General features: G+C 42.0%; 2 protein-coding genes across 3 annotated transcripts in view; both read right to left on the bottom strand.

Annotated features, from left to right (window-relative positions):
• The window catches only part of sos1 (son of sevenless homolog 1), a 71,230-nt gene extending 63,544 nt beyond the window's left edge, over window positions 1-7,686 (bottom strand). For both annotated transcript variants that reach the window (XM_084156754.1, XM_084156753.1), the window contains exon 1: window positions 6,709-7,686. In XM_084156754.1, the coding sequence (XP_084012880.1) occupies window positions 6,709-6,795 (87 nt within the window). In that variant the 5' untranslated portion in view covers window positions 6,796-7,686. The remainder of the gene's footprint in view (window positions 1-6,708) is intronic.
• A 928-nt stretch (window positions 7,687-8,614) lies between these two features.
• The window catches only part of LOC311113317 (mitogen-activated protein kinase kinase kinase kinase 3-like), a 103,714-nt gene continuing 96,534 nt past the window's right edge, over window positions 8,615-15,794 (bottom strand). Inside the window, exons 29-34 of the mRNA XM_084156539.1 lie at window positions 15,432-15,603; window positions 13,373-13,441; window positions 12,973-13,065; window positions 11,261-11,331; window positions 11,035-11,090; window positions 8,615-10,383 (exon numbers count right to left, since the gene is read on the bottom strand). Coding sequence (XP_084012665.1) covers window positions 10,296-10,383; window positions 11,035-11,090; window positions 11,261-11,331; window positions 12,973-13,065; window positions 13,373-13,441; window positions 15,432-15,603 — 549 coding nt within the window. The 3' untranslated portion in view covers window positions 8,615-10,295. The remainder of the gene's footprint in view (window positions 10,384-11,034; window positions 11,091-11,260; window positions 11,332-12,972; window positions 13,066-13,372; window positions 13,442-15,431; window positions 15,604-15,794) is intronic.

Here is a 15,794-nt window from a genome sequence, read left to right as displayed (position 1 = left end):
TCTAGGCCCAGAGGTTGCCGATGACAACCAAGCCGGTGTACCGAGGTGCTTCTCCCTCAATCTCCCAGCTCAATTCCGGTCCCCAACACCTGCACATAGCCCTTTCCTCAAGAGTCTTAGCAAAACTGAAGGGACCAGACAGATGTCCTTATCTGCAATATGGTGATGGCTCCACCTAGCTCTCCAATAGCCCTCCTAGTGACACTTCCGCCATATTGCTTTCACCTGTCCAGGTCCTGTCAGGTCTGTGCGAATCATGTGAGAAGGGGGTAAGGGTTTAGGGAAAGGGGAAAAGAGCAGAATGAATCCAGGCTGGAGCTGCTCGTACCAGGCAGGTGGGTGTGGTGGAGAGAGGGCCCTGGTTCCTGCATGCTAGACTAGCCCAAAGCTATGCCAGGAATTTCATTCCCAGGAACCCCAGCCAGTGCGGGCCTGCACGGCACCACATGCAAATAGTAGGGATGTGCATCTTTCCCATACAGGAATGATACATTTCAGTTTGAAACGATTCAGTTTGAGTCGGTTTGATTGGAGGACGAATCAATGCGATTCAGTTCGATGCGATTGACTAACATTTGTTGTATAAACACATTCATTTTCCATTCTAAATTAAAATCTGCTGATGGAACTTATGAGCTGGGCCACTGAGCTGGATCTGTCTGAGCTGATTTGTGTGTGTAAAGGATCTATGTCTATGGTGTACTATGCAGGCACCTGAGCTGAGCCATAAGCGAGACTAGGCATCTACCACCCCACTACCACTATCAGATTAGCAGATTAGCAATGGAGCCCGTTTTTTGATCCCCCACTTCTGAAATCACCACCACCCACTAATTAACTTGTCATTTTAGCAGATTAAGTGTTTGAACTAGAAGTGTATCAATATTTATCATTTATAAATTAGCTATGACATAGCCAATGAATATATAGCAATACTTTGGATTTCACCCCCATCTCAAAATCGAATGGTTTTGACAAGGTTTTTACAGTGACATGTTCTTCACGCAGTGCGCCTCGCAAAAGTGATTGCTGTCCTCGTTATGAAATTATCAACTTTACCCTTTATATCTAAAAATGACCATATACACTGATGGTTTAAAGCAAAACTACTTAAACTATTGCCGATGGTGAACCTGAACAATCAAAATAAAATCAATTTTAAGCCCCATTCGGCAGGTATATCCAGATGAGAGTTGTCTCCAGTAGCTTACTTTTATTCTGCTAAAACACAATTTTCAAAAGCGCATAGATAACAATAACCAAGCAAATTACATACAGTGAGGGAAAAAAGTATTTGATCCCCTGCTGAGTTTGTACGTTTGCCCACTGCCAAAGAAATGATCAGTCTATAATTTCAATGGTAGGTTTATTTGAACAGTGGGAGACAGAATAATAACAAAAAAATCCAGAAAAACGCATGTCAAAAATGTTATAAACTGTTTTGCATTTTAAATGAGGGAAATAAGTATTTGACCCCTCTGCAAAACATGACTTAGTACTTGGTGGCAAAACCCTTGTTGGCAATCACAGAGGTCAGACGTTTCTTGTAGCTGGCCACCAGGTTTGCACACATCTCAGGAGGGATTTTGTCCCACTCCTCTTTGCAGGACTTCTCCAAGTCATTAAGGTTTCGAGGCTGACGTTTGGCAACTCGAACCTTCAGCTCCCTCCACAGATTTTTTATGGGATTAAGGTCTGGAGACTGGCTAGGCCACTCCAGGACCTTAATGTGCATCTTCTTGAGCCACTCCTTTGTTGCCTTGGCCGTGTGTTTTGGGTCATTGTCATGCTGGAATACCCATCCACGACCCATTTTCAATGCCCTGGCTGAGGGAAGGAGATTCTCACCCAAGATTTGACGGTACATGGCCCCGTCCATCGTCCCTTTGATGCGGTGAAGTTGTCCTGCCCCCTTAGCAGAAAAACACCCCCAAAGCATAATGTTTCCACCTCCATGTTTGACGGTGGGGATGGTGTTCTTGGGGTCTTAGGCAACATTCCTCCTCCTCCAAACACGGCGAGTTGAGTTGATGCCAAAGAGCTCCATTTTGGTCTCATCTGACCACAACACTTTCACCCAGTTCTCCTCTGAATCATTCAGATGTTCATTGGCAAACTTCAGACGGGCATGTATATGTGCTTTCTTGAGCAGGGGGACCTTGTGGGCTCTGCAGGATTTCAGTCCTTCACGGCGTAGTGTGTTACCAATTGTTTTCTTGGTGACTATGGTCCCAGCTGCCTTGAGATCATTGACAAGGGCTGATTCCTCACTGTTCTCATGATCATTGCAACTCCACGAGGTGAGATCTTGCATGGAGCCCCAGGCCGAGGGAGATTGACAGTTCTTTTGTGTTTCTTCCATTTGCGAATAATAGCACCAACTGTTGTCACCTTCTCACCAAGCTGCTTGGCGATGGTCTTGTAGCCCATTCCAGCCTTGTGTAGGTCTACAATCTTGTCCCTGACATCCTTGGAGAGCTCTTTGGTCTTGGCCATGGTGGAGAATTTGGAATCTGATTGATTGATTGCTTCTGTGGACAGGTGTCTTTTATACAGGTAACAAGCTGAGATTAGGAGCACTCCCTTTAAGAGTGTGCTCCTAATCTCAGCTCATTACCTGTGTAAAAGACACCTGGGAGCCAGAAATCTTTCTGATTGAGAGGGGGTCAAATACTTATTTCCCTCATTAAAATGCAAATCAATTTATAACATTTTTGACATGCGTTTTTCTGGATTTTTGTTGTTGTTATTCTGTCTCTCACTGTTCAAATAAACCTACCATTAAAATTATAGACTGATCATTTCTTTGTCAGTGGGCAAACGTACAAAATCAGCAGGGGATCAAATACTTTTTTCCCTCACTGTAGGTTGTTACTCAACTAATAAAGCCTAATATCACGCAAGCCATTTTAGTATTTGAATGCTGAAGGTGCCGAGCAGATGTGCAATATCAGGCCGCCTAACCCACGTTGGTCAGCGCGCAAAGCTGAGCACAGTGCGCAGTTTTCCTAGGCTACTGATATTGTCTGGGGTTGTTCGGCATGCAAAATGACTTGTAGATCAATGACTGTCAACACAGTTACACGCAGTTCAACACTGAAGGAGAGGACACATTAGTTGTCACAAAATATGAGGTATATTCGGAAGGTAGAAAGAATGTAATACGACCCCCAAAAAATGGTGAATGAGTGATTAGTAACGTTTGAATCTATTTTCTGACCTATGCATGCTACATTTGGATCAGTTTGGGGTCCGCAGACCAATGCACTTGGATCTTAAAACATTTGAATCAGGGACTGATGCATATCGGTGAATCGTTACATTCCTAGCAAACAGACTAGGGGAACAACAGAAAGAGGAATGGGGCACACCGTTTATATGGAAAATTGTCAGCGCTTGAAAATGCTTATTATTGCAGATGCTGATTCATTTGATTGATCATCGCTGAAGAATAAAGGCAAGACGCAGCATGTTTGGGTGTTAAAGCCATTGTTAGTTTATGTGAAAAGTCTTTGTAAGTACATATGGAAGAGTGGGTGTGACATTTTCCATCCCCAATGTAAGATTATATCATTGATGTTTAGCAGGGTTGGGAGAATATTGGGGGGTATTCTACAGACTACAGCTGGGTTTTTGAAAAAGCTGACAATTTTTGCCCACAAAAAGTTCAAGGTTTCCAGCAGAGAACTTCAAAGACTTTGCAAACTCACTCCTTTGGATATGTGTGAGGCGGCTAAAATATGAGGGCTTGCTCTTGACAAAGCCTCTCCTGGCAGGGCTGGCTTTGGCGAATTGAGCCAAAATGTCTTGAGAAGTGAACCAAGGAGGAAATATAAAAAAAATGGCATGACAAAACAAACCCTATTTCCCCATTTCATTCCACAGCAGAAACTTGATCAATGCTCATCCACTGGAGCGCATGGACGTTTTCGAATCCTCTCAGTTCCCTGTGCCAGCACATTCCAGCCAAATGTAAAACAATTTTGAAGCCGAGAGGCCAATGGCTAAATCAATAGGGTGAACAGAGGGTGTGTCTACTTTGAACGGCTCAATGCGGAGAAGCTGGCTCTTTTGAAGTCTTCCATAACCACTCCTAGACTTGTTGACACAGCTTGAGCAGGGAAAGCAACACTTGAGGGATCCGAGGGGGGTGGTTTGAAGGAGAAGAAAAGGGGTAAATGCTTGTCGCAAAAATTTCCTTAATGCGACCCACAGGGGCTATAACCTCCCCTCCGTTGTCTCTCACTCCCGCTCCATGCGAGGGCTGACTCGCTTTGACCTCATGCATTGGGCTACATTCCTGCCATGTCTGTGGTGTTGCATTGCTACGGCATCCTTGCACTTTGGCATTTGCCGGCCCTTGCCAGTCTACACACAGCAGGAATGCAGAGGCCATCCTCCCTCGTTGGGATTCCACATGTGCCAGTCTAACTGTTTCTCTGCAGCATTCCTCCACAGTTCACTCAATCTCCCACATAAGACCAACTTCTCAACATAATGAACAGTGTACTGTTTCTGCAGCGTTAGCTAAAAGATTACGGTAACCAAGGCATGTCAAAGGTCATTTTCATTTCCAGATTCATATCAAGTGGTACACTGTATCATTACATCATTCAGGCCTAGCTGGTCCATTAGTTATGTTTTTTCAGTAGGCTAGAATTCAATTTCAGTATTATTAACCTACTGTTTCAGTATTGTTCTGATTATTCCAGTACTTCTTAGCATTCTCTTTTCCTGATCACTATCTCTGGCCCAATGTGACACATAGTGAGGCTTAGGCTGGGCCTACCCATTCATGTCAAACTCCCATTGTAAACTGGGCCACTTATTTTGTTTGTGTCATTCAGGTGTCCTTTTCCTCATCTTGACCACTACCATTATATAGGCCTAATAGTTTTTCTGTTTAGGCCTAAATTGGTCGGTCTGGAGTGGTTTTAACTAAGCATGTTACAGTGCCAAACGACATGGCGTAGGCTGTTTGTGAACTAAATATATGCTAGTCATTGACAACACTCATCTTGAGAAAGCACTGGGGTAAACAAAAAAACTGAACGAAAATGTTAAAAATGAAACTGACACATTTGCTCAACTGTCGTTGTAACATCTCATTTGAGAGCTGTGACTTAAGTTCACTGACTCGGCATTCCCCTGCTTGCAGCATCTTGCTGAAGAAACCCCACCCTGATCACCTCACGCCAGTTATAGGCCACTATTTACCAACACACACATGCAAACCGGAGAGGCGCTAGTCAGTGTTTACTCTGTGTAGACCAAGGTAACATGTGTGGTGTGTCACTGAAATTTGCCCACATCAGACATGTTATTTCAAACCACCCCGACAAAGGCTGATATGTGTTTGTTTGATCAATAACATAAACTTCACTCAGCAGCGAGTCGGTAAGTCGCCCAAAACATGGCCACCACCTTTATGAGACTATATGAGGGTGTCCCAAAATATCAAGACAGTCAGAATCTACTTGGAAAAAAAGTGCTGCGTCAATCTTGATGGGCTGTGACCCAAGTATGTAATGTTTCAAAACCGGATTTCTCTTTAAATACCTGGCAAGTCTAGATGTGCTATTTTCATGTTCTTATTTTTGGGGGGTAGGTGAATGTTGCTGTGGAAGCAGGCAAGCAGAGTATCACAACAACAATGTAAAAATATACTTATGACTACTCTAGCATTTCTCAACAACAACTACTGTAGTTTCAACTGCGTTGTCCATGTCATTGGTCAAATAGTCAGTTCTTGCTCATGGATAGTATATGACAGTCCATCATCACCTCCACCAACATAGATTTTCCAAAACTGCCTTCAGGGACAAGAACAAACAAATGACTCGTTTCATGATGATGATTAGTACTACAATATTCAGGGTTGCTGCTAGCAAGTCGTTTATTTATTCTATGTCTGGAATTGAGGGCCCAGTTTCAACGTTGCTATGGACCGCTTAGCTTAGGAAAAAGTGATGCAGTTTTGCTGCTGTCACACTCGCTTTCTGTGAGTGTCACTTTCTGTGAGTGTGGCAGCGTCCTCCCCCACAGAAGCTGCCACGACCATCACACTCAAGCTGACACTGTGGACAAGATGTGTATGCAGTGACGCTGTGGACAAGATGTGTATGCAGATACAGATAAACGAGGACAAGAAAAAAGGGGACATTTGTAGGAATGGTATAATGTATGGGGAACTAGTGACGTTCGAGTTTAGGCTCCTGTAAGTCGCTCTGGATAAGAGCGTCTGCTAAATGACTAAAATGTAAATGTAAATGTGTGGGATACAAACAAAAAAAGTTTAGTCAAACATAGGGCTGTGTGTGTCTGTCATATAGAGAAATCGAGTCCCCACGGGTGCACCCCAGTAATAAGCGTGGGGCTGCTAACAGTATTCGATATACAATGTTATCTTGGTACTATTAGCACACACAAGCATTTCGCTACACCCGCAATAACATCTGCTAAATATGTGTATGCACCCAATAAAATGTGATTTGATTTGACCAACCAAACCATGTGTCACTGGCAACATGGTGTGGTTTGACATGGCACCATCAAATGTTGTTTGTTGCAAAAATCAATTCCTACAAGACAACAGTTTGAGTTAGCTAATTAACGTTAGCTGACTAGCTAATAATAGCTACTTTGCTTATAATGCATACACTCGCCGTCTAGTTTGTTCGCTTGGCACCTGCCAACTTCCTAGCCTACCTTGTTCAGGGAGGGTACCAATAACCCCCGCCATTTCGGTGCGTTCTCCTCGCTGAAAAAGTCGTACTGAATCTGGGCCGCTTGCATGGCTTCAGCTGCCCGTCTTCGTGCGCTATCTTGCAGGCAGCGAGCGATGTGTGTTCACGGCCACTTTTCACATCAAAACAGTATATAGTGTGACCCGTGGTTGGAACTGAGAGGTGCAATATTCTGTGCGGCCCGCTGCCTCAGAATATCCACCCAATGAGCATTCCTCTACCAAAACAGTTAACAGTGCGACCATTGCATCGGCAGTGTACAGATGTTGATAGCTGCTAGCCGTCCAGCTGCCGAGCTTGCTCTTTCGGACGAGAGTAATAAAAGCCACAATTCACGAAACCAAATATACTAAAAATGCTAACTAGCTAGCCTGCGTTGCGTTGGCAGATGGAAATTATTCCAAGTTCTGAACTGACGTTGGTGGCAACAAACTAACGTTAGCCTAGCTGATTTAGCAAGCTTGTAGTAGTAGCTAGCTAGCAGCCGAGCTGGTGATATTACTAGCCGTAGCCGATCGATCCGAATCGGAAGATGGTTGTCAGTAGTGATGAACTAGCAATATGTGGACAGTGGCGTAGCTGGCTAGCTAGCTAGTATCCAACTTGGGGATGGATGTGTCACTTCACGTTTCGGGAAATGCGATACTGTTCGTCCTTTTCGGCAAGTTGAATCATTCCTTCTATTTGGGGCAAAAAAAAGCTATTCGGTGCATAATCGCCCATTTTCACTGAATCTTCGGCAGGGTGGATATTGATAACCGTGTTATCCTCCATGAATGTATCATTTCCAAAACATGTCTCCAGACTATTTTGCTTTTTGTTAGGTTATCGAGAAAACCAAGATTCCACGCACAGGATGGCTTTAATTACCAGTTTACCGTTGGTCAAAATGATTTATTTGGACGATTGTTATGACTCGGGTCGGGTGCAGTTGTTGGGAGAAGAATTGCACATGCGCAATGGATAGCTAATGACGTACTTAGGGCTTGTTTTCGATAATCATCGCTCCTGGCCAAATTCGCAGATCTGTATACAATCTTGATAAACCGAGAACAATAATTGATTAAAAGATAGCATGAAAAAGTTCATTTTATGAAGATCACTTGAAACCATTGCATACTCACAGGGCCCTACACACTCACACACACTGTCACTCCAACACAAACACTCACTCCATCATTTCTCACTCACACATCATTTGCACATACATTTCTACTGACTCTACACACCCACTCACATACAAGCTGCTGCTACTCTGTTTATCTTATATCCTGTTGACAAGTCACCTTACCCCTATACACATCTACCTCCATCACTCCAGTATCCCTGCACATGTATATATGGTATTGGAACTGATTTTTAAAATATTTCCTGTATATAGTATACTTACTTAATTACTTTGTGTATTTCTTATTCTTATTTATCGTGTGCTTTTTTCTAGTAATACATTGTTATTGATTATTGCATTGTTGGGTTTTGAGTTTGCAAGAAAGGCATTTCACTGTACTTGTGCATGTGACATTAAAACTTGAAACATACCAACGATGCATGTGAACTAGTGCTAGTTTTGTGCTGACGCCTTTTGTGCTCACGCCGTGAGGTCGCAGACTTGACTAACAGATCCCAGAGAAAGCATCATGGAAAGCATTCATCTTTTTGTAGATACTTCCCAAAGTAGACACCTCCACTAACTGTGTGGAGCAGTTCATGGTGTATTAAGTATTCCCAATGTTCAAAACACACATCTACATCTGGGCAGACATTTTTCCGTAGGTTTAACAGGCTTAAAAATACATATACCCACTAAAATGTCAGAGGAAAAAACATTAGGCTTTCTATAGCTCATCAGTCAATCAATTTATCCCATCATGAGTTAAACATTTTAATATGTAACATGTCCAAAAGTAGGCAGTTGTACAGGCAAAATTAAGCAATTTTATTTTACAGTATTTACATGAAACAAAAACAATATTGAAAGAAACCAAGTGAGAAGATCCTTATACTTCATCATACCGTCAAAAATGTAGGATAAAAAAAACAGGCTTCCTATGGCTCATCAGTCAATCAATTTAGCCCATCGTGAGTTAAAATGTTTAATATGTAACTTATCCAAATATTGGCAGTTGTACAGGCACAATTAAGCCATTTTATTTTACTGTATTTACATGACACAAAAGCAATATGGAAAGAAACCAAGTGAGAAGATCCTTATACTTCATCATACCCTCCTTTAGTTGTGCATGCTACATGGAGTCAACAACCAACATTTAGTGTTACATGTTCAATTTGGCCCTACATATTCCCACTGACTCCCCAATGCACGAGGTAGAGGTCTTACTATGACGCTCAAACACCATAACAAAGAATATGAACAATGCAATTTGGCAAACATTCAGCATTCAACTCATTGGCCACCATAAGGAAAGGGATTCTAAGATGGTACAATTGCCAAGATTCTCTTCAATTTGACTGCAGTTTTAACAAGAGCTTGCCTTGTATGTCAAAAAAAAAACTTATATTGCTTGGTTAAATTTGTCTGAGTTTACATCTGAAGTGTATAGTATGATGTATTCTTATGCACTCATGCAAATACTATAAGCACAACCTAACCATACCTTAAATGTACGAATAAAGTGTTTTATTGCGTACAACTATGTGCAAATTTCACAGCCAGTGCATATCTGAGCATTGACAACTTTCTATGGGGTTAGAATTAAAGTGTGTGAAAAGAATATGACATTGCATATGGCTTCATATCAAAATGAGTCTAACATATAAAAAAAGGCAACTCATGATAAAAATGAACAGCCACTGTGCTCTTTGATGTCCTACCACTACGTTTTGTAAAATTATATTGCTTGACAAGCCCTTAAAAGTAGTACCCCGCATTGATTAGGCAACAACTCTTTATATCTCTCAAAGTTGGGGGGCAACTGTACAAAATATATGCAGCACGGTTATCTACATGACATACTCAGTGTACAACCTCAATATACTATTTACATTAATTACAAACACATCTGTCAAGCACTTGTTAGAGAAGGTTGCATGCTCTCAGTAGTTGGTCAATACTGAAATAGTGTGATATCCAGGAATGTGGGTTTGTGTTACTATAAATGTCGACTTTCAATTAAAATCATAAGATTAAATTAAAAACAGGACACATCCAAGGTCGCTTGCTCGATGAATGGTCCGATTGCAACTCCTTGGTCTCAGATGCAGAGGCAGACATGTCCTCCTCATCATATTCTGTTCCCATCAGGGATGGGGTCAGTTCCATAGTTTCATTTCAGGACATGAATTCCAATTCCAAACCTAATTGCAATTTTCAATGACTGAATTTAATTCAGATTCATCATCTCTTAAAATGTAACTGAAACCAACCCTGGGCCATGTTCATTAAGGCATACAATGGAAAATGTTTTGTAACCGACAATGAAAACGAAGGTTTCTTATTGGACAGGTTCAGATAGTACATCCCTGTATCACTCAGTTTCAGAAAGTTGTGTGCCTACTGAACAGGACCCTGGTTCCCAGGGCACAGGGTGATTAGTAACTGTTCTCGTGTCCAGCCAGGATGTATAGGTTGCTGTGCGCTGTAGGGTTGTCTGTGGGTCTACTCTCCAGCACCACAACCCTGCAATCAAAGGTACAACAGGGGTGTATTTAGTGATGTGAAATGTTCTGAATGTTGCAGATAGAAATAAAATGACTAGAGCTGGCCCAATTACTGTACCTATTCCATCTGATAGACAATCATATCTGTTCTACACAATACATTTCTATCTGAACGTTTTATATTGTTACAGCCCTAAGTCACTTTATGGCCACAGGCCTACTTCAGTCTCGATGGCACAGACGATCAGATCTCACAATGCATGGATAAGTGTTAAACATAACATGAACTGCATGAATACGATATAGCAATCTTCTGAGACGCGACGACAAAATATAAGATCTGGAACACCACCATAGCTATTACAGGCACTAATCGAGGCACTTTTTTAAAATGTTCTTCTGACCATGCATTTTTTTTTTCAGAAATGAGGGAGATATGTGTAGAGGGACAGTTAGATGAGAAGGACTGAGAGGGGATTCGTACCATGCCAGCAGGGGTCGCTAAATTAATTTGTATCCACAACACTAAACGCAGGGTTCCCCAACTGGTGGTGATTTGATTTGCCCCCCCCACCCCAAGTTTTCTGAACAAAAATACAATATTATTTTTAATCTAGTTGATGATCCCTGCTAAACGGATTTAACCTCAATCTAAAAAGGGATTTCTCACCTGTCTGATCCTAGGAGTCGGAATATCCTGCTGTTGTCGGAAATCTCCTGTGTAATCTGGTGGGAATATGGACAGGATCTAATATTCACGTCATCACAGTCATTATCATAGTCATCATATTAAAACAACAAAACAACAATATACAGTTCATATACTATTGTTATATACATTTAAAATACTATTGTTATACAGTTATTGCATCCGCCGGGGCATTGATGCAACTTGCCTCATTAGATTTGAAACTCCGTCCTTGCATGCCATGTCTCCAGAAAGCCAGAACACTGTCTTGAAGGCAGACTGTGGAAAAGATGGATGTTCAATTTTACCAGAATGTCATTCATCATAACATGACTGTGATACTCTGCTCTCCTCTCCATTCTATAGCTGTTGATACGTGCGTGTATGTGTGTGTGCGCGTACACATGCATGTGTGTGTGTGTGTGTGCGTGTTGGCTAAACTTGTAGCACTGCTGGTATACAGTGCCTATTCAGACCCCTTGACTTTTCCCCAAAAAAAATTACGTTACAGCCTTATTCTAAAATGGATTTAAAAAAAGACGTCCTCAGCAATCTACAGATAATACCCCATAATGACAAAGCAAAAACTGTTTTTTAGACATTTTTGCAAATGTATTAAAAATAAAAACAGAAATACTTTATTTACATAAGTATTCAGACCCTTTGCTATGGGACTCGAAATTGAGCTCAGGTGCATCCTGTTTCCATTGATCATCCTTGAGATGTTTCTACAACTTGATTGGAGTCCACCTGTGGTAAAGTCAATTGATTGGACATGATTTGGAAAGGCACACACCTGTCCATATAAGTTCCCACAGTTGACAGTGCATGTCAGAGCAAAAACCAAGCCAAACTAATTGTCCGTAGAGTGCCGACACAGGATTTGGTCAAGGCACAGATCTGGGGAAGGGTACCGATGGTCACTCTGACAGAGCTCTAGAGTTTCTCTGTGGAGATGGGAGAACCTTCCAGAAGGACAACCATCTCTGCAGCACTCCACCAATCAGGCCTTTATGGTAGAGTGGCCAGACGGAAGCCACTCCTCAGTAAAAATAACATGGCAGCCCGCTTGGATTTTGCCAAAAGGCACCTAATGACTCTCAGACCATGAGAAACAAGATTCTCTGGTCTGATGAAACCAAGATTGAACTCTTTGGCCTGAATGCCAAGCGTCACGTCTGGAGGAAACCTGGCACCATCCCTACTGTGAAGCATGGTGGTGGCAGCATCATGCTGTGGGGATGTTTTTCAGCGGCAGGGACTGGGAGACTAGTCAGGATCGAGGCATAGATGAACGGAGCAAAGTACAGAGAGATCAATGATGAAAACCTGCTCCAGAGCGCTCAGGACCTCAGACTGGGGCGAAGGTTCACCTTCCAACAGGACAACAACCCTAAGCACACAGCCAAGACAACGCAGGAGTGGCTTCGGGACAAGTCTCTTAATGTCCTTGAGTGGCCCAGCCAGAGCCCGGACTTGAACCTAATCGAACATCTCTGGAGAGACCTGAAAATAGCTGTGCAGTAACGCTCCCCATCCAACCTGACAGAACATGAGAGGGTCTGTAGAGAAGAATGGGAGAAACTCCCCAAATACAGATGTGCCAAGCTTGTAGTGTCATACCCAAGAAGACTCGATGCTGTAATCGCTGCCAAAGGTGCTTCAACAAAGTACTGAGTAAAGGGTCTGAATACGTATGTAAATGTGATATTTCAGTTTTGTATTTTTTGCATTGTCATTATGGGGTATTGTGTGTAGATTGATTAGGGAAAAAAACAATTAAATACATTTTAGAATAAAGCCAAGGGTTCTGAATACTTTCCAAAGGAACAGTAAATAAAGGGATGGGAATCTATCTACACACAGACAATTATCAACAGCAATGGAATCTACTCTAGCAAAGGGGTCAAGGGCATTTACCTATCGACTCAATCTGAAAATTAAACGTCAGCTCGGCTGAAAGCTTTCTACTGGACTTCAGCCTCCCCTGCAGATTTACAATCTTAATGGATCCTGAGGGGGAAAAGGAAAATGGGAGTTAAACAATGATGCTATTTCAAGAAACTGAAGACATCCAGGCACAAAATGGCTGCCGTCCATCCAGGCGGGTGCAACACATTGGTGGCTATTGAGGTGAGTTTCCCCCCCCCCATGTCATTTAAACGACAGCTTAGTGATAAAACATTACACACCGTTAACATATTGTCATAATGTTATCAGCAATGCATACAATGAACGTACAATGCATATATAATCTATATAGATAATATTACAATGCAAATCAGATGTTTGTATAGTCAAGACATGCTGCTAGACTCACGATCCAGGCAGACAAGAATGGTGTCTCTTTCCAGTTGAGTCACATGGATAACACAGGTCTGTGGAGTGTCTAGGAGGAGAGAAAACAGAAAAACGTCAACTAACCTTTTAATCTTTTGCTGTATTAACGTCAAACATTTTCCATTATGAATGTACACAATCATATAGGACTATATTTTCTCTATAATTGTTAACATTTGAAAAGTTTACAATTTCCAGTATGGTCAATGTGTAGAATGTGAACGTCAGCCTCCAGTGTGTGCTACGATAAAGAAAATATACAGTTGAAGTCGGAGGTTTACATACTCTTAGGTTGGAGTCTTTAAAACTCGTTTTTCAACCACTCCACACATTTCTTGTTAAAAAACTATAGTTTTGGCAAGTCGGTTAGGACATCTACTTTGTGCATGACAACAATTGTTTACAGACAGATTATTTCACTTATAATTCACTGCATCACAATTCCAGTGGGTCAGAAGTTGACATACACTAAGTTGACTGTGCCTTTAAACAGCTTGGAAAATTCCAGAAAATGATGTCATGGCTTTAGAAGCTTCTGATAAGCTAATTGACATCATTTGAGTCAATTGGAGGTGTACCTGTGGATGTATTTCAAGGCCTACCTTCAAACTCAGTGCCTCTTTGCTTGACATCATGGGAAAAAAAAAAATATCAGCCAACACCTCAGAAAAATATATATAGACCTCCGCAAGTCTGGTTCATCCTTGGGAGCAATTTCCAAATGCCTGAAGGTACCACGTTCATCTGTACAAACAATTGTACGCAAGTATAAACACCATGGGACCACGCAGCCGTCATACCGCTCAGGAAGGAGACGCGTTCTGTCTCTTAGAGATGAACGTACTTTTGTGCGAAAAGTGCAAATCAATCCCAGAACAACAGCAAAGGACCTTGTGAAGATGCTGGAGGAAACAGGTACAAAAGTATCCATGTCCACAGTAAAACGAGTCCTATATCAACATAACCTGAAAGGCCGCTCAGCAAGGAAGAAGCCACTGCTCCAAAACCACCATAAAAAGCCAGACTATGGTTTGCAACTGCACATGGGGACAAAGATCATACTTTTTGGAGAAATGTCCTCTGGTCTGATGAAATAAAAATATAACTGTTTGGCCATAATGACCATTGTTATGTTTGGAGGAAAAAGGGGATAGCTTGCAAGCCGAAGAACACCATCCCAACCGTGAAGCACGGGGGTGGCATTATCATGCTGTGGGGGTGCTTTGCTGCAGGAGGGACTGGTGCACTTCACAAAATAGATGGCATCACAAGGAAGGAAAATGATGTGGATATATTGAAGCAACATCTCAAGACATCAGTCAGGAAGTTAAAGCTTGGTCGCAAATGGGTCTTCCAAATGGACAATGACCCCAAGCATACTTCTAAAGTTGTGACAAAATGGCTTAAGGACAACAAAGTCAAGGTTTTGGAGTGGCCATCACAAAACCCTGACCTCAATCCTATAGAAAATGTGTGGGCAGCACTGAAAAAGCATGTGGGAGCAAGGAGGCCTACACATCTGACTCAGTTACACCAGCTCTGTCAGGAGGAATGGCCTAAAATTCACCCAACTTATTGTGGGAAGCTTGTGGAAGGCTACCCGAAACGTTTGACCCAAGTTAAACAATTTAAAGGCAATGCTACCAAATACTAATTGAGTGTATGTAAACTTTTGACCCACTGGGAATGTGATGAAAGAAAGAAAAGCTGAAATAAAATCACTCTAAAATTATTCTGAAATTTCACATTCTTAAAATAAAGTGGTAATCCTAACTGACCTAAAACAGGGAATTTTTACTAGGATTAAATGTCAGGAATTGTGAAAAACTGAGTTTAAATGTATTTGGCTAAGGTATATGTAAACTTCCGACTTCAACTGTACATAATAATGGGGTAAATAAATAATGATATTGAATGTTTATTTAATTTCAATGAAGTTCCATAACTTCCATAGTCATATTAAAGGAGCACAAAAATCTTGATTTGTGTCAAGTCTATGTCATTGGGGAGTCAAGGACAATCTTTGAATGAGATCTTACCGGACTCTTTGAGCCAGGGGCAAGCGGTGTTGGGGTCCAGTGTCTCAAAGCCTACCACCTGGTTGAGCTCCGTGCCCTTGCTGACGCCCATACAGATGAGGGGGTACTGGTGCTCGGGCACCACAAGCATCTCAAACACCTCCATCGGGCAGGGCAGGGGAAAGTCAATGTTCTTAGGAGGAGAGGGTTTGCATTAGCATTAGGCATGTCAATGTTAGGAAGAGAGGGTTAGCATTATCATTATGCTACACGGTCTAGACTCTAGCATGTTAGCATGCTAATCTCAAATTCGATGTTCTTGGGAGGAGAGGAAAGTTAGCATTAGGCATGTCGACGGGTGGGGTGTTTACCAACAAAACCGAT

The sequence above is a fragment of the Coregonus lavaretus genome (assembly GCF_964263955.1).
Source record: "Coregonus lavaretus genome assembly, chromosome: 40".
Classification (NCBI taxonomy): Eukaryota; Metazoa; Chordata; class Actinopteri; order Salmoniformes; family Salmonidae; genus Coregonus; species Coregonus lavaretus.
Note: the sequence above shows the minus strand (reverse complement) of the source record. Positions and strands in the feature narration are given on the sequence as shown.